The sequence below is a fragment of the Triticum aestivum genome, chromosome 7D (assembly GCF_018294505.1).
Source record: "Triticum aestivum cultivar Chinese Spring chromosome 7D, IWGSC CS RefSeq v2.1, whole genome shotgun sequence".
NCBI lineage: Eukaryota > Viridiplantae > Streptophyta > Magnoliopsida > Poales > Poaceae > Triticum > Triticum aestivum.
In genome coordinates this window covers 113,382,115-113,401,622 of record NC_057814.1, presented here as the reverse complement: position 1 = coordinate 113,401,622, position 19,508 = coordinate 113,382,115, and the positions used below count along the sequence as shown (strand labels likewise).

At 46.4% G+C, this 19,508-nt stretch overlaps 1 protein-coding gene across 1 annotated transcript; it reads right to left on the bottom strand.

Annotated features, from left to right (window-relative positions):
• Positions 1-17,494: 17,494 nt before the first annotated feature.
• On the bottom strand, positions 17,495-19,162 carry LOC123169136 (uncharacterized). The gene has a single exon (XM_044586988.1). It carries the CDS (start codon positions 18,755-18,757, stop codon positions 17,909-17,911), a length of 849 nt encoding a protein of 282 aa, XP_044442923.1. The 5' UTR covers positions 18,758-19,162; the 3' UTR covers positions 17,495-17,908.
• Positions 19,163-19,508: the final 346 nt, after the last annotated feature.

The following is a 19,508-nucleotide window of genomic DNA, read 5'->3' as shown; positions in this document are numbered from 1 at the left end:
ACTTCTCCGGGTGAGTACTTCTCAAATGCATAGTGTTGTATTTTGTGGTGTTGGTCCATTGCGAAGGTTTGTACAAAACATTTTTCTCTATCTATGAATGCATCCAGACGCAAGTTTTTTCTTGGTTTATCTGGAAAGGAAAATTTGTAACCCTATAACCCAAGAAAAAGGAAAAGAAGACGTTGTGCTACGCCTCATTGCTCTCTTCTCCCGGCGATGAGCAGGGCACCTCCGACCACCATGCACGCCTGAGGTCCACGGTCACGCACTTCGACCAGCCGAGAGCGCTCACTACATTCGTCGTCGTGTCTGTCTCAACGTACTCCCCACACATTCACCTCACTCTTCAAACTATGCGCAGCTAGCTTGCGCGGAACAAGGTGACGGCGCTGGCCACACATGTACGCCACTTGCCGCTGACCTGTGGACGCGCGCAGGGTGTTCGATAGTATGACCGTGTGAGCTGCGTCACCAGGAGCACACTCATTGTGGGATAAGCGAGGAACGAGTTCGTTCGGGTGGCCATGTAGATGGTGGTTTGGATCTAGGCATGGCCTAACTCCATGACACTCGTCTCATGTTACCCACTTGCAACAAGCCCAAGCACTTGGGGCGTGCCACGAGGTGCACGCTTTTTAAAGCATTCTATTTCCGCAAGCTGGAAATGAACTGTTTAGCTTACGGGGAACCGGGGGTGGAATTCCTCCATGGACCTCTTCCCCAAGTCCCGTGTCGCCTCACCTAGGGCGACCCGGGAGTCTCCCCCACCACCACTACCCGAACCCTCCTATCCACTTGTGACGCCCCCGATTTAACCGTACACTAATCATGCACGCAAATGTGTATGATCAAGATCAGGGACTCACGGGAAGATATCACAACACAACTCTACAACATAAATAAGTCATACAAGCAACATAATACAAGCCAGGGGCCTCGAGGGCTAGAATACAAGTGCTCGATCATAGACGAGTCAGCAGAAGCAACAATATCTGAGTACAGACATAAGTTAAACAAGTTTGCCTTAAGAAGGCTAGCACAAAAGTAGCAACGATCGAAAAGGCAAGGCCTCCTGCCTGGGACCTCCTAACTACTCCTCGAAGCCGAACTCCACGTAGAATCATCCTCGGGATCTCTAGCTCCTGGACTCCAGCATCTGGTTGCGACAATCCGGTATAGAAAGGGGAAAAGAGGAAGAAAGGCAACCGTGAGTACTCATCCAAAGTACTCGCAAGCAAGGAGCTACACTACATATGCATGGGTATATGTGTAAAGGGCCATATCAGTGGACTGAACTGCAGAATGCCAGAATAAGAGGGAGATAGCTAATCCTGTCGAAGACAACGCTTCTGGCCACCTCCATCTTGCAGCATGTAGAAGAGAGTAGATGGTAAGTTCACCAAGTAGCATCACATAGCATAATCCTACCCGACAATCCCCTCCTCGTCGCCCTGTTAGAGAGCGATCACCGGGTTGTATCTGGCACTTGGAAGGGTGTGTTTTATTAAGTATCCGGTTCTAGTTGTCATAAGGTCAAGGTACAACTCCGGGTCGTCCTTTTACCGAGGGACACGGCTATTCGAATAGATAAACTTCCCTGCAGGGGTGCACCACATAACCCAACACGCTCGATCCCATTTGGCCGGACACACTTTTCTAGGTCATGCCCGGCCTCGGAAGATCAACACGTCGCAGCCCCACCTAGGCTCAACAGAGAGGTCAGCACGCCGGTCCAAACCCTATGCGCGCAGGGGTCTGGGCCCATCGCCCATTGCACACCTGCACGTTGCGTACGCGGCCGAAAGCAGACCTAGCCCCCTTAAAACAAGCGCAAGCTTACGGTCCAATGTGGCGCGTGCCACTCAGTCGCTGACGTCAAAAGGAGCTTCGGCTGATACCACGACGTCGAGTGCCCATAACTGTTCCCGCGTAGCTGGTTAGTGCGTATAGACCAAATGGCCAGACTCAGATCAAATACCAAGAACTCGTTAAGCGTGTTATTTTGAAGTAACCGCGGACGCCGTCCAGGGCCAGGCCCACCTCTCACCTAGGCGGTCTCAACCTGCCCTGTCGCCCCGCCACAAAGTAACAGTCGGGGACCGTCAGGAACCCAGGCCCACCTCTACCGGGATGGAGCCACCTGTCCTTTCAGCCCCCCTCATCAGAATCACTTGCGGGTACTCAACGAGCCGACCCAACTTTAGTCACCACATGTGTCATGTATATAAAGTATATAGTATATACCCGTGATCACCTCCCGAAGTGATCACGACCCAGTAGTATAGCATGGCAGACGGACAAGAGTGTAGGGCCACTGATGGAACACCAGCATCCTATACTAAGCAGTAGGATAGCAGGTAAGGGTAACAACTGTAGCAACAATGACAGGCTATGCATCAGGATAGGATTAACGGAAAGCAGTAACATGCTACAGTACTCTAATGCAAGCAGTATAGAGAAGAATAGGCGATATCTGGTGATCAAGGGGGGGGCTTGCCTGGAAGCTCAGCCGAGAAGGAGGGGTCATCAACACCGTAGTCGTACTGGGTAGTAGCGGCGTCGGTCTCGGTGTCTAACGAGAGAAGAGGGGAAAGAAACAATAAATATAATGCAAACATAAGCATGACGGTGCATGACAAGACAAAGCGTGATGCTAGGTGTGCCCAAAATGCGGTAGTAGGTGATACCGACGAATGGGGGGAACATCCGGGAAAGTATTCCCGATGTTTCGCGTTTTCGGACAGACGGACCGGAGGGGGAAAGTTCCATGTTCGCTATGCTAGGAACGTGTGGCTGACAAACGGACTACATATTCGGATTCCTCTCGTCGTTCTGAGCAACTTTCATGTACAAAGTTTTTCCATCCGAGCTACGGTTTATTTTATATTAAATTTTAAAGATTTAAATCATTTTTAGAATTTAATAAATTAATTTAATTCGAAATTTAATTAATGCATCAGCATGACGTCAGCAGTCAACGTTGACCTGGTCAACCTGACAGGTGGGTCCCACCTGTCAGGGGCTGTTAGCTAATTAACAATAGTTAATTAGGTTAATTAATCTTAATTAGTTAATATTAACAGGATTAATTAAGTTAATTAATTATCTTAATTATTTATTTATTATTATTTTTAATTTTTTAATTATTATTTTATTTAACTATTTTATATAAAAACGTTCTGGGCGTGGGGCCCATCTGTCATTGGCCCTATGTGACATAGCGGGTCGGCCAACGGGCGCCGCCCGAACGGGCGAGGGGAAAGCGGGCGACGGGCGAACTGGTGCGGGTGCTCTCACCCGACGCCAGGAGAGGCGAGGGCGAGCGCGCCTGGGGGCCTCGGTGGCGGCGACGTTAGGAGCAGCGCCGGGTGCGGGGAGCTGCGGGGCACACATGCCGGCGAGACGAGCAGTGGCGGCCTTCGGCAGGTGCGGGGGAGCGCGGTAGGTGCCGGCGGCCACCGCACAAGCGGCAGCAAGGCGCAAGGCCGCGCGGGCGGGGCGCCGTGAGTGCGGGCGCCGGACGCGCACGCACGTAGATGGCCGCGGTGGTGGTGCGAGAAGGCGAGGATGGCCGGAGCGACGGAGTGGGGAGGCGACATCAGCGCGCCCCAAGGGCGCGATGGGGGTCGCCACGGGCGCGGTTTGCGCGCGCGCTTCGGCATGGCCAGGAGCAGGGGCGCGGCGACGTGGTCGCACGGGCGGGTGCGAGAGAGAGAGAGCGGAGGAGGAGAGGGGGGAGCTCACGGGGGGAGTTGTAGGGGTACGGGGCAGCGGGGGGGGGGCGAGGAGGTTGTCGGGGACGACGCAGATGGAGTGGAGGCAGGCCGGCGGGGAGGAGGAAGCAGGCCGACGAGGTGGTCCTCCAGGCGATGGTGACGGCAAGGGGGCGACGGGGTGGCTCCGGTGGGGCTCGCGGAGCTCCAAGCGGCGGTGGACGGCGACGGGCGGGCGCAGGGCGTCGGGGGCATCCGCGCAGAGGCGGGAGGGCGTCCCGGCAAGGGGGCCCCGGCGTAGTGGCCGCGGGGATTGACGGCGGCGTCGGGCCGATGGGATCGGGGTTTGCCCCGATCCAGATCGGGCAGAGGAGGGAGAGAGTGGAGTGCGAGGGAGGAATGGGGATCGGGCTAGGGTTTGGTGCCCCCAGGGGGTTATAGGCCAGGGGAGGGAGTGGGCCGGCCTGGCGGGTCACTGGCTGGGCCGAGGCCCAACTAGCCTGGGGGTTTTCTTTTTATTTTTGTTTTATTTTCCCTTTTGTCTTTTCTGTTTGCTTTTATTTCTTTAATATTTTATAGTTTTACAAAAATAAAACCCACACCTAAAATGGAGTTACAATTCCAACTACTATCTTAAAAAGTTTTACCCCTGAACAAAATAGTTTAATATTTTATAAAATTCAAAATGCATTTATTTAATTGGTTTAGCTACTGTTTTATTCATTTTAGTTACTTAAACATTTTATAAAAGTGTGGTTTCTCGGCAATAATTACCTATGCATTATTTGGCACCAACCGAACATTTTAGTTTTAATATTTGAAAACCTTTAATTGTTTGCTTGATTTTGACTTTGAATTTAAATCGGTTTCGAAGTAACGTGAGATTAGCAACAGTAATCGAGGTGACATGGCATCATTAGCAGAGGTTCATTGTAGCTTAATTATCCGGGCGTCACACCACTCCCTTCTTTCTGTCGCCTGCCTCAGTCGCAGCGATGATGGTCCCATGACGAATGGTGGCAGAGCTCTCGGTGGTCCTTGCATCCTAGGGTGTTGTTCGTTGGCAGTGGTGTCTTGGGCTATAGATTCGGCATATAATGGGGGTCACCCCTCATCCCTGGCCAACTGTGAGGAGCAATATCCCCTGGTGATGCTCGTTGTCCAATTGGCTCGAAGTAGGGCATGTCTGGCACGTCCTGATATAGACTGGATTCTGCAGATTCGGTCGAGCAGCTTGCCAGGCCGGGACACACTGACTTAGGAAGGCCGCGAGCTAGGTCCGGTGGGCGTGTGGCTCGGTGGAGCCACCGTAGGCATGCATGATCGCAGACTCAACTGGTCGAGGCTCCTAGAGGCCGGCGTGGTTAGGTCAGGTAATTGTGTGAGCACGTGGGTGAAATACCTATGTCGGTTATGTTGGCACCGATGTCATTTTCCTTCATGGAGGAGTCATCATGGAGCCCTCACACATAGTTCCCCCTAGTATGCTCCGGGCAAAAGCCTCTGGTCAACTTTTGGACAGGAAAATAATGACGCCTTTAACACGTCGCGACCTTCTTTGGGGCGTTGTCTTGGAGATGTTGATGCTTGGTTGGTCTGCCTATTTCAGGTTTGTGGCAGCTGGTTGTGGTGGTACTCCTCCTTGTGTGCTCTTGCTTCTGATACTACTATGCCGAGGCGGGCGATTGGTCTCAATGCTTGATCAATTCGTGGAATGTGTGATAACTTCTTGGGAGGAAGGTTAGCGAGCTTGTGACCCATCTTGAATCACCATGTTCCCATACGACACTTGTCCCCTCTTTTTGGGGGTGTTATTAGGTGACAACAAGACGACGAAGCTCAGTGTGCTTTTGTTGTGCTTGGTTATATGAAGATGAAAGCTGAAAACCTACTCCACTTTGGTTGAGTTCAGTGTGACCGTTGACACCAAGCTCAATCATTTTCCTTCTTTGGGGTGTCCCCCTGTAATCTTAGCTTTTTTCCTCTTTTTCGATGTGGTTCAGATGTTCTCACCTTACTCCTTGTATGCTTTTACCCTCTTAATGAGTGAAAACAATGATGTTAGCCTTGATAAACAAGGTGCACACTTTTGCACTTTGTGATGGATTTGATGAGCTCGTGAATGTCTCCATGGTGATCCTTGATGTGTACTATAATTGTGGGTCGGTCGAGGGTGGTGTTGGTTCTCAAATCTGAAATGATAAGCATAAGTTTGTACTAAGCTTTAAAAGAAAAGGCGTCCCTTTCCCTCCATATCTAATGCATTGGTTACGTTCTGAAAGAAACATATAGTAAAATGGACTGCTAATAAATAGTTTCACCAACCGCACATTACACTGCTCGACTTGCAACTTATATACATGTATATATATATATACGAAGCCATCGGGGTGAGTGGTTCTCTTCATGCTACACGAGTCACCGAGTTTCACCACATAACAAAAATTTCACCACACCGTTTAATAGCAACAATGCTAGAAAGAAGAAATAGAAAAATGAGAGGCCAGGTAAGCTTGAGAAAAGGAGACATCAGGAATGAAACACGTTGGATCAAACAAGACAGACTTGCTCCAGCAAGCGATGCTTCAACGCCACACCTTTCTTTCCTTTGGATAATGAAACATCCAGGTTTCTGCATGAGGAAGAAATGTAGCAACATAGCAGAAACACATGGAGATACGTGCAATGTAACCTGAAGCTTACTACGAGCGCGTAGTTCATGGATAGGCTTGAGTAGTTGTGATGCGATCGTAGACTACTGGACAAACAGGGATGGTAGACTGACCGCAAGGTTTTGGTTTATCTGGAAAGGAAAATTGTGACACGATAAGGGCAAAAGATGCTATGATCGGCCTTGTTGCCATCTTCTCCCGGTGGTGGGCAGGCAGCCTCCGACCACCACGCGCGCCACGCTCTGTCCTGCCGGGAGTGCTCCCAGCCATCGCGGCACGTCTTCCTCCACCTCACCACCTCTGCACATTTGCCTCGCTCCTCAAACTCTGCGCAGCGTGCGGACCTCCCCACGGGCCGCCTCGTCCACGCCCAGTCTCGCGGCAACGACGCTCGGCTTGATGTACGTGAAGAACGGGCTCACTCGGGTGGCCATGGAGATGGTGGCTCAGATGCAGGATGAGGACGGGGACTTCGACACAGAGACGAGCTACGTGTACATCAAGAGGAAGCCATTGAAGTCTTTGAAGACACAACATTACATCATCAGCATCATATCAGCATCATCGGAGGCCATGGCATCAACATACGAGGAGACAGCCACGAGCGCCAAGGAGAGCCCGACGATCGGCGCAGAAGCAGAGGCCCGGGCGAGCTCCAAGTCGATGTACTCGAACGTGCAGTCGTCCTTGTCCCACAGATCGGAGCTCGACGCCTCGGCCGCCGGTTCTCCGTTCCGCACCCCGCCCCCGCCGCCTTCCAGCGGAGCATTGTCCACCGAGGAGCTAGCCAGCAAGGAGCTACTGGTGGCTGACGCGGCAGTGCTGAGGATGAAACAGGAGGAGGAGGAGGCCGACGATCAGAGCATAGTGTTCCTGCCGAGTGCCGAGCACCTGCTGCACCGCGAGGAGCGCCGCCTCCAGCATGTGACCGCGACGTGAGCCAAGGATCAGCCTCAGTTGATCCTATCAATAAGCCGAGAACGTGCTGGTCGGATGCGGCTTCCGACGATGTGGACAACAGCTATGGCGTCTCTCCCTTTGTCCAAAAAAGATGTCGTCTCTCCCGACGGTAATTCCTGGGCGCTTTCTGTTATGTGCCACCGACGTGTTCGCCATTTTTCTGATCACCAGCATGCCGCGTGCGTAGTTCGGTGCAAAGCTTTGTGCCGTTGTCTCCTGCGAAGTCTCAGCTGAAGGAGATGGCTCTGCCTGCAAAATTTCCGAGAGGTTCTGCTGACACAAACTTGGCACACATCTTAGCATGGCCACTAGTTGTTTCTTTCACCGGTTCACTTATGCTCTGTTTTACTTTGTCGGTGCAGTACATCTACTGATGAACCATTACTTTCTTGTGTCATCAACGCAAAATTCGCAGCAACACTGAGTTTTAAGATGGTTCCAACGCGAACTTCGCAGCGAGATCTAGTTTTCTCAACGTAAACTTCGATGGTTCAAAACTTCGTTTTGTATCCATCACTGATTATGATCAGGGAAAGGGTGTTTCTAGTTTTAAGAGATCTTCAGGGCAAACCAGAACGAGACCGAGTCTGAGATAGACCATGAAACATTAGCGTCTTGGGAACGCTGATTTTAGACCTAGTGGAGAGAAAGCACGGACTAAATGTGAACCAATCACATGCTGTAGAGTTGGACAATTCTATCACATTACATTGTCTAGCACTAGACGGACTAGTGTGATGTGCATACATCTCATAAATGCCACATATTTATTTACTTGCACCAACTCGCATGCAAGAAAATAAATCGTTTGTCTTGATCAGATGTAGAAAATTTTGACATGACCTCCACTCTATTCCATAGCATACCCCTTGCACACAGTGACGGCGCCACCGTAGGGGCTGGTATGGTCGGCCGCCCCAGGCTGTGATGTGCGCCACAATACTAGTACAAATCTATTCGTCTGTCGCATTAGTCGACCTATTTTGGATGAGAGGCACAAAACATGATTAGTACATCTGTTTTGAACAGAAAAAGATTCGTTTCTAGACGTGGGCTAGTAGAACACGGCCCACATGCAGCAAATAATAAACAATTCCCAACCAGCATTCGTAAAATATATAGCCGCACTAAGAAAAGCAGTCGTAAGAGCATCTAAAACAGGACTTGGCAAATCTGGGCCCTCAAACGCCCGCGTCCGTGGACATTGATCGGTCACACCACAAATAATCCATTCCACATCCGCGTACCTCATATCCGGCACCCTATATCCATTCTACCCGTCCAACGTGATAAATTACTCTACGTGATCAAACCACGGACAACGAAATCAGTATCAAATGGACTACCAAATGCACACAGGAGTTCATCAAGCCCACGTTTACATCATCCAAAAGATCATCGGAGTCCCCCGTTAGACAAGTTCTTGACTTAAACAACTAAGAATATATAATAAATGGAGGAGGGATGTCTTCACCAGTTCCTCGTCGGGCATTTGCCCTTCCCGTCGCAGGTGCAACTGTAGGCGTCCGTGACTAGTTGTCAAGAACCTTGAACTATTATGCACCATTACTTATGTTCTCTCGTTCATATTTGAATTCTGTGAGTTTTGGTTGAGTAGATTTGCATCCGTATGTTAAAAAATTTAGACCTTAAATGTTTCGCCCCGGTTAAGTTCAATTACTGGATTCGCCACTACTTGCACACATTTCATATTTGCAACATACAACATTCACAACTTCCATAAGCATCACATACGCACCATACAAGCAACCATGGCATGGTCATAAACCACAAGTATATAAGTTAAGTCACACATACCACAATCGTATAGAGTCAAGTCACACATGTCGCAAGCAATTAAAGTTAAGTAATAGGTCACGATGAAACAACTGTTAAGGACCACGGTTACAAATTAGGCTACTTATAGTGGGGAGTATCATATACTATTATCATGCATATAATACTAGTGTATGATACTACCTTCACAGTGCATAATATCATAGATGATCTTATTTATTGCCATGCATGACACATATTAGTATAGCATTTAATATGATAAAGTATCTATCTATGTTAGTCTAACCCTCTCTCTCTTCTTTAATTATATGCCACATCAGCGTGTTTGGTAGTCCCAAGTGCATGATACCGGTTAAAATACCACCACTATGGCGAGATAACAACCTCTGCGCGTATAGATTTCAAGGTATTTATTCCATGTTGTAAAACTCACCGCCATCCTTAAGCATGCGACTTGAAGAAAAATGTATAGCTTCCCTTGCATAAGGTTGATAAGGTTCAAATAATTTATACTGGTTTTGAGCAAAGCGCGTGGCTGTCAGAGTAAGTTCTAACACACACACACACACACAGATATATATATATATGCGTGCGCGCAGATTGCCTTGGCATACGCTCCAGTCCTAATTATGTTGGCGGTTCGCACCATAGGAGCCTCTCCACCGCTAATTAGCTGAGGGTAAAACCCTTTGAAGAAAAAAGTAACATATTTAATTGGTTACTATTTCTGCTCCGCGACGTCCCGATTCTAATGTCCCTGATCATTGGCAGTAATAGGGATAGAATAAATGATAATGAATTACTACATGTGCTGTACCAAGCAATGAATCCATCGGCTCGTACACTAGTAAAACCATGCTTATATGTAGTAATGAATTACTATATGTCCCTTTCTCTCATATTGGCAGTAGTAATGGTGAAAGAAAAGATGGTAATGCGTTACTAATGTGACTCAGGAAGCAATGAATCCCTCGGCTCGTACTCCTATAAAACTTTGCTTATATGTAGTAATGAATTACTACATGTGCTTTAGTCTCAAATTGTTAGTAGTAAAAAGGATGGCAATGTAAGAGAATGTTTACCAACGAAAAAATTAGAGATGGTTCCCGGCATCCGGTAAACCTAGTAAGAAATATGCTGATTGTAGTAATGGATTACTACCTTGCTCTTTTCGTTGTAAAGTACACTTGAAGGATAAAAAAATTAAAAACTGATGCGTGAGCAATAATCCAATTACTATCTTTACTATCTTTCCGTAGCTTATTACTACACACCCTAATTATGTGACAGGCAGAGAATCTACAGGTGCAGTAGTAATCAGATTAACTTGGTTACTATATTCTCTGCTGATTTTACTATCATGCACAAGACAAAAAAGGTGGTTATTCCCAGCAAAGGCATGCGTAGTAATCATTTTCCTACCATTACAATGCTACAAAGGTTTTAGCAATTAGGCGGAGGGCAGAAGCGCTAACTTCCCGGCAGCAATGCGCATAGCCTGACCAATGCACGGGATAAATGATTGTGTGCTCAGGCTCACTTTAGTGTAGAATGGCTTATTCTACACCCCCTAATAACGCTATGTACAAAATCTAGTAAAACGGTGTACAAAATGTAGTAATTCAGAAAATATTTTTTTATCATCTAAGTTTGTAATTTACTACATTTTTACGAAAATTACTATATTTTATATAATGTGTTACTATATTTTGTATGTATCGTTACTGGGGTGTAGAATAAGCTATTCTACACTCACGCTTATATATATATGGCAACATATCTCGTGAATCCGAGCTATTTGTGAGTCCGTGTATCCCTTTTCTTTTCACCCCCACGATCTTAATCGTACGAATTATCAGAGTTTGTGGTAATTTTACACTTACACGCCCGCCCTCCGACTAAAAGCAGCAACTTAATTTTGCAACAACACCCCAACTTCTGTATGCGTCGTGCGCCGCCGCCGCCGCCGAACTGCACGTACCTCTGATCTCGATCGACTTGATCCTGACGTGCGCCGGCACCCACCCGGCCGCCCCCATGCAGGTAGCATTCCAATCCTTTACGTGCTCCTCTACTCCCATGTTAACACTTAACATGAACCAGACAAGCACCAACAAGTGCCCCATGCTTGTACTTCCCCGATCTGATCCATCTCATGTATAACTGAAATATTCTGCTGCAGCGGCGACTAGAGACGGACAAGTAGCAAGTACCCCTTGCAATCAGAGACACGCGGGCATCAAAACTTTGAGGTAAAACAACCGACAAATTCAGTCCTTGTGTATACATAGTGTATTTTGAAAGGCTAATTGTGTAGTTACATGTGCAGAAGTATGGATCCAATCAATAACATTCAAATGCATATGAGCCCGGGGGGATTTAGTACGCCCAAAAAGAACACAGCCATACCTCTCTTTGTAAGTTCAATTTGCACTAACAACTGAAACTATGCATGCATTTGCCAAAAAATACTGAACGCATGAAGTTACTTATTTCCGTTTATTCTTGACATTGCAGTCTTCTTCTTTTACACCTGAATGTGATGAGCATTTGAAGCCTAAAGTGGGTATGACATTTGAAGGACTCGAGGCCGTGGAGAAGTTCTACAAGGCATATGCACATCAATCAGGTTTTGGCGTTCGTATTGGACAGCAGAAAAAGATTCAGAATAAGGTGGTCCGGACTAAGCGTTTCATGTGTAATAGAGAAGGATTCAAGTCAAAAGATATTAAGGAGATTAATGACCCCTTGAGGAAAAGACGTAAGCAGACAGACACGCGATGCGGTTGTGATGCCCATATATTTGTTAGACTTTGTGGGGAGAACACCTACAAGATAGACTCATGGATTGAGCATCATGTTCATGGTCTTGTATCACCTGATAAGCGTCATTTGATCAGATCCAATCGTAGAGTTAGTGAGAGGGCAAAGAATACTTTATACACATGTCATAAGGCAAGCATTGGAACCTCCCAGGCATACAGGCTCCTGCAAGTTAGCGAGGGTGGAATTCCGAATGCTGGGTGCACAAAGAGGGACTTGCAAAATTACTATCGCGGACTCAGGTATAAAATCAGAGACGCAGATGCTCAAATGTTTGTGGCCCAATTAGCTAGAAAGCAGGAAGTGAATTAATCATTTTTCTATGATTTTGAGGTGAATGATGAGGGGAACCTGGTGCGTGTGTTCTGGGCGGATGCCACAAGTAGGAAGAACTATAGTCACTTTGGTGATGTGATATCCTTCGATTCTACATACACCACTAATCAGTACAACATGATATTTACACCATTTACAGGGGTTAATCATCACTTACAAAGTGTCCTTTTTGGTGCTGGATTCTTATCAAATGAGAAGGATGAGTCATACATTTGGTTATTTCAGACCTTCCTAAAAGCAATGGGAGGGGTAGCACCTAGACTCATCATAACTGATGAAGCTGCTAGCATCAAGAATGGTATTGACAAAGTTCTTCCAGCCACTATGCATAGGTTATGCATGTGGCATATAATGGAAAAGGTGCCTGAAAAAGTTGGACCTTTGATTAGAGAAGATTCTGAATTTTGGCCGAGGTTGAACTCATGTGTTTGGGGTTCAGAAACTGCAAGTGAGTTTGAATCACAATGGAATTCCATCATTATAGATTTTGGGTTGGAGGATAACGAGTGGTTAGCTAAGAGGTTTACCATTAGAGATACATGGATACCAGCCTACTTTATGGATATATCTCTTGCGGGCTTGCTCCGAACCACTTCAAGGTCAGAAAGTGCAAATTCTTTTTTCAACCGTTTCATTCATCGTAGGCTTGCTTTTGTTGAGTTCTGGCTTAGGTTCGACACAGCTTTAGAATGCCAACGTGAGGAAGAATTAATGGCAGACAATAGAAGCATGCATACCACCCCACAACTATTTACGCCATGGACAATGGAGAAACAAGGTAGTGAGGTATTCGAGAAATTTCAGCTACAAGTTATTGCTGCTAGAGATCATTGTTGTGTTCAGGGTATTGCACAAGGTGTGGGGTTAAAAATGGTGACCCTGAGAGGTCGATCTGATAAGGTTAGGGAGGTCTCCTATGACACTACAACCATGATAGCAAATTGTCCGTGCAAGTTATTTGAGTCAATCGGTATTCCATGTCGACATATTATCCAAGTGTTGAGGATTGAGAACCAAAACGAGCTTCCCAACTACTACATTATGAAAAGATGGCAGAAACGGTGCAAGAGGTAAAAAATGCACGTCAATCAATTTCTTATTGTAATTTCAAAATCATAGGACTAACAATATCTTTTTTGCTTTTCAGGGAGAATGTTTATGATGAACAGGGGAACCTACTAGAAGAAAAGCCCACAGATTCACTAGATGCAGCCACGAGAAAGAAGATTTCGACTGTACGTGATAAGATGGAAGAGCTGATTCAAAAGGCAAAGCACTCAAATGAAGGCATGGACTTCTTAACATCAAGTGTGTTGAGCATTGAGGCGCCTTTAGACCAAATGGTCTCTGCAGCCACACAGAACACTAGGCAAGAGGAATATGAGGCTTTTATTGGTTGTAATATTCCTACAGAAGTTCATATACATCCACCAACTGATGTTCATACCGTGGGGAGATGCAAAAGAATAAAGAGTGGAAAGGAGATCAAGGAGGGTGATAGGAAAAGGAAGGACAAAGAAGCGAAGTTAAAGGTTGCACGCTTGTGCAAGACATGCAAGCAAATGGTGTTTCATGATAGTCGCAATTGTCCAAGCAAAACTATTCAAGGGAAAAGGAGCTTGATTGCGGAAGATGTGCAACCAAATGGTGCTTCCTGATATGAAAAATTGTCCAAGCAAATAATGATTTAATCTATGTTATATTATTTGCAATTTGATATACTAAAGTCATATAATGGATCAGAATTTGTGTTATATCCAATTAAAGTTTAGTTGATTTCTGACAAGTTATGATGCTTGTCAAATTGTTACAGAATATTGAACATATGTATCCACTTAATCTTTTTCTACCAAGTATGGAAGCACGATGACATTTCTGGTTTCTATGTAACTTGAGAGGCTGTATAGTGGCAGTACATGCAATTTTATTGCCCCTTCATATCTGTTAGATGGTTAAATATGAAGCTGAAGTTCAGGATTTCAAATGTTGACCATGCTTGCTGTTGCACCAATATTTTTCCTCAGACTAGCATCGTACAAGGACAAACAATGCAATTTTGTCAATATATTTGATCAACCAAGACCTAGGGCAAATGTTCAATAAACTTTTCATAGTGTCGCGTCGCTTATATGTTTGATCTCAAAACTGAACAAACACATCACAAGCCACTTCTTGTAGTTCAGAAGCTTTACTGAACAGTATTTGCTTCAACCACAATAACTCAGAAAGTTTCAACACATAATGGATCTAGTCACTTCATGGGAACCTTTCAAACTGACTTTTTGCTTATGGCATTGATTTCAAAACCGGACAATGATGTTGCAGACCACTTCCGTTAAGTCAAAAAAGGTTGCTGATCACTACATGTTTTGACCACATGAAGTCACCTATTTTTTTCAATGCATAACTGAACTAGTCACCGAATTTTTTTTCACAGTAGCAGCGAAGGCTTTTTTCTTCAAATCATCAAATGCCAAGCAAACTGACAGGAATTTCACTAATATGACTATGTGAGCAAGAATTGCACTAGTACAATCTGTTACTCCAGCCTACAGCTTCAGGATATAAGCAAACTGACTTCATATAGGATACAAGCACTGCACTAGTACATCTTCGGCATGCCTACATCTCTACAGGCTACAGGCTATAAGCAAAGCAATTAAGCATGACATGCCATTAAGCATCGCACTAATACATCTGCTACAGTCTCTTCCTACAGACGTCATGCTACAACATCGGGACTGTCGTGGTTGTAGGAGGCTATCCGGGGGTGTTGGCGCCGCATTTGAGACGAGTCGTCACCGTCACGGAACCATCAATTCGCCATGGCTTTGTCGTTGAGACGGCCGCCGGATCTCCGTTGTTGTCGCTGGTCGCCGTTGTCGTCCCTTCTTGGTTGCCGTCGCAAACGGACTTCATGGGAGCCGTCCAGCCCAAGGTTGCTATCGCACGAGGGCTTGGGTTGGGATTTAGGTTTTGGAGCGACGGCGTGCGGGATTTGGCAGCAGAGGATCAGAGGATTTGGGGCAGCACGAAACGACTTGGGGACCTCGGTTGAGGATCGTGGAGGATAGACTTTTTGGGGGGTTTGCTGCAAAATAAATGGTTGTTAGGTCCAAAAGCGGGCGGCTAATTGTAAATGTTCCTGTTGCTGCACGGGAGGCGCATGATTTAATGTTAATGGCTGAGATCACAGGGATACATGGATACACAATAAGCTCGGATTCACGAGATATGCTGCATATATATATATATATATATATATATATATATATATATATATATATATATATATATATATATATATATATATATATTGGCTTGACAACGTTAAAGACAAAATTGAGCTTAATATTGAGATTAACTTATATTTCACCAGGTTTGTGTTATCTAACAAAATGTGCATGCGGTAAATGACATAGTATCCACATGTGTTGGTACTTGGTACTAGTCGGCTATTGGCAACACTATAGAAAAAATGTTGCTAAGTTGCTAAATTTGGAAAGTCTAGTAATTATTTATTATTTCTTGAGAATATATCTTTGGGCGATGAAGTATGAGATAATTGTTTGAGAGAGTACTTGAAAATTTCTATTATAGCTCAAAGTACTATCTACACCCTCCCTGCATCTCCTGCCACGGTCAACATGAGTTTTGTATGCGTTCATCGTACAAAAATGTTTCCAATTTATGCAAAACAAAGCAAGTCTTTACAAGGTAATTGTGACTAATATAATTACTTATATGTTGCGAAAGTATCTGATTACCGCTCCCCCAGTCTTCATGTCACTTAGTTTCCTTGTAGGAAACCAATCATACTATTCTTAAAAAAAGGAAACCAATCATACTGCCCAGTTCCACTTGGGCATTTCCGTTCCTGAACATCATTAGCTGCCGTTGACTGGTCACATTGGCATTAGGTAATCATGCGGGCCTGCATTTCTACTTAGGCATGTTTGTAGTCCCTAAGTGTTTATGGTTAGGTTGTTGAAGCATCGTCACCTCAGCGAGATGGCAAACACACTAAGGATATGTGTAGTTCAACTCGTTGGTAAACAAAGGCGTAGTTCAACTCCATCTCGGAGTTGTGGAGAAATATGAGCCTCGAGGACCTTGGTGTATAGTTAGTCAGATTCCGGGATGGTTGTCTTTTTGGTGAAAAGTTTGGGGCTGGCTCAAATATTATGTTGGTGTTTTGTCGTTGCGAGGTACCCCTTTTGTACTATTATGGAAGACAACGGGAATGGGACACTTCAATACACCAAGGAAGTTGTACCACAACGCGTGTTGCTTCGATGAGACATTGTTTGCTACTCTCCCGAAACCATCAAAAAATCATGTGAAATCAGGTAGGCGGCAACAGTGATATTCATGTTGAAAAGATGTACAACAACTTGACGATTGCTGATCTCTGGAGTGTTTCTTCCTCATTGCAATTTTGTCCCGAAAAAACCAGAGATGCTTATTTCTCGCGAGCACGTACACTAAGTGCCGCCGGCCCGGTGACGCGCACATGGTATTTGACAATATGCCTGTCCGAGACCGCGTTGCTTGGAACGTGCTCGTTGTGCAGTTCGTGAGGAACTGACTCACTGGGGCGGCCATGGTAATGGTGGTTCAGATGCAGGATGACGACGGGGTGTGGTGTGACTCCGTCATGCTCGTGTCCGTGCTGGCCGGCTGCGCTGACGCACATGAGCTTGGGATCTGTCATGAGGTGCACACTTTTGCTGTCAGCACCACTGAGGCTCTGGCATAGTTCAAGACGATGGTGGGGGAGGGCGTGGATGTGACTGACATATCACCTGTTAGGAGTGCTCGCTAGCATGTCTTTCTCCACACCTTCACCTCCCTTCTCAAGCTCTGCCCACAAGGCGCCTTCATGCCAGCTATAGTGCAAGCTCCTGCACCGGGGCGCTTGCCAAAGTACAGTTAACCAAGAGAGAACTAGGTGAGTTGGTGACAAGCCTAACTCTGGAGTATGGAAAAAGAAAAGGCGTACCTTGCCCTCCATATATAAAGCATTGGTTACATTCCTTAAAAATCACCCCACAAAATCGACCAGTGATAAATAGTTTCACCAACCACTTCTTACATGACTTGCAACTTATACAAGCAGTTTTAAGATGTGTATATATAAGCAACCATCATGGTGAGTGGTTCTCTTCAAGCTACACGAGTCATTCAGTTTCATCACCACATAACAAATTTTGTCCTACCCTTTATAATAGCAAACAATGCAAGAAAGAAGAAATACAAAAAAAAGAGGCTTGCTTAGCTTGAGACAAGGAGACACCAGGAATGAAACACTTTGGATCAAACAATGCTTCAACGTCGCACCATTCTTTGCTCACGAGCTAGAGAAGTATCACATGTAGTGGTGGAGCTACGTGCAAGCAAAACCAGGCCCTGGCCCGCCCAACTTTGCTGCAAAAAGAGGGCCGAAAAAGAGTAGGCCTAAGGGTAAATCTAGGCAAAGTTCGCAAGAATTTTTTGGCAGCCTTTAGCTTGGCCCGCCCAGGACTATGATTCTAGCTCCGCCGGTGATCACATTGAGATACGTGCAACGGTGCAAGGAGTAGTCGTAGACACATTGCATGTTTCTGGCTACCCCCTCCCGACAAAAAATATGACGCGATAATAACTCGAGAAAAAGGGGAAAAATATGTTATTCTCGGCCTCGTCGCCGTCCCCTCCCAGCGGCGGGCAGGCCGGCTTCGACCACCACATGTGCTTGAGGTCCACGGCCGCGCGCTCTGATCTGCAGGGAACGATCGCCGCATTCGCTTCCATGTCTTCTTCCTCCACGCCCGTCTCCAGCCCCGTCCTCCGCACATTCACCTCGCTTCTCAAACTTTGATCTACGCGCGGGGTCTCGCCATGGGCCACGCTGTCCACGCTCAGCTCGCGGCGCAGAAACCCGCGGAGGTGCTCACGGCGATGGCGAGCACGTACGCCAAGTGCCGCCAGCCCCGCGACGCGCGCATGGTGTTCGACAATATGCCTGTCCCAGACCACGTTGCCTGGAACGCGCTCGTTGTGCAGTACGTGAGGAATGGGATCACTATTGCAGTCATGGCGTTGGTGGTTCAGAACGGGGAGCGGCCTGACTCCGTCATGCTCGTGTCCATGCTGATCGGCTGCGCTGACGCCCAGGAACTTGGGGTCTGCCGTGAGGTGCACACTTTTGCTGTCGGCACCACTGAGGCTCTGGCACATTTCAAGGCGATGGTGGGGAAGGGCATGGATGTGACTGATGTGTCTGTAATGGCAGCATTGCATGCTTGTGGCGAGCTTGTGTATCTTGATCAGGGAGCTATTTGTGAGGATTGGACTGGAGTCAAATGTGCCAGTGATGAACGCGGAGATCACCATGTACTCCCAAGTGCAAGAGGACCGACCTTGCTGCTGGTTGCCAGGTATTTGATGAGTTGGGTTACAAGTCACGGATCTCATGCCGTATTCTCAGCTTCACGCGGGATGGAAGGTCAGATGATGCGAGGAGGCTCTTCTTCAGTATGCAGCTTGCAAATATGAAACCTGATTCGTTTACTCTGGTCAGTTTCATTCCCGCCGGTGCAGACATTCTAGACCCATAGCAGGCAAGATGCCTATAAATCCCGACATTAGTGTTTATGGTGCAATCTTAGGCAATTGCAAGTTGCACATGAATCTAGAATTGCCAGAAGAATCAACAGAGAGGGTCTTTGAGCTAGGGTTAAGAAGAGGGTGTGTATCATGACCTCCTAGCTAACCTTTATGAAGATGCTTTAATGTGGAAGGATGTTGGAAGGATGAGAACTGCTATGGAGAAGAAATGCCTCTAAAAGACTCCTGGATGGAGTATTGTGCAGCTCAAGAAATGCCCCCTATGTCCATGCCTATTCATGAACCACAAATCACTAGCAGACAAAGGATATTTATGCAAGGTTTGCAACGCTATAGAGGAAATTAAAGTGTGATATGTGCAAGACACTGATTTGATACATGATGTAGAAGATGATGTCAAGTCGCAGTTACTCAATATTCACGTAAGAATCTTGCGGTCGAATATCGGCTCATTCGCACAGCCGCTTGTACAACAATTCACATAAGGAAGAACCTTCATTTGCACAGCTCCTGGTACAATAATTCAGATATGGAAGAACCTTCGAGTCTGTAACGACTATCACAATGCATTGCAACCCAGCTAACAATCTCAAGTGAC

What these genes read in the sequence shown, in the direction of transcription:
- LOC123169136 (XM_044586988.1), bottom strand. Translation starts at nt 18,757, where the DNA reads ATGAGATCCGTGACTTGTAACCCAACTCATCAAATACCTGGCAACCAG.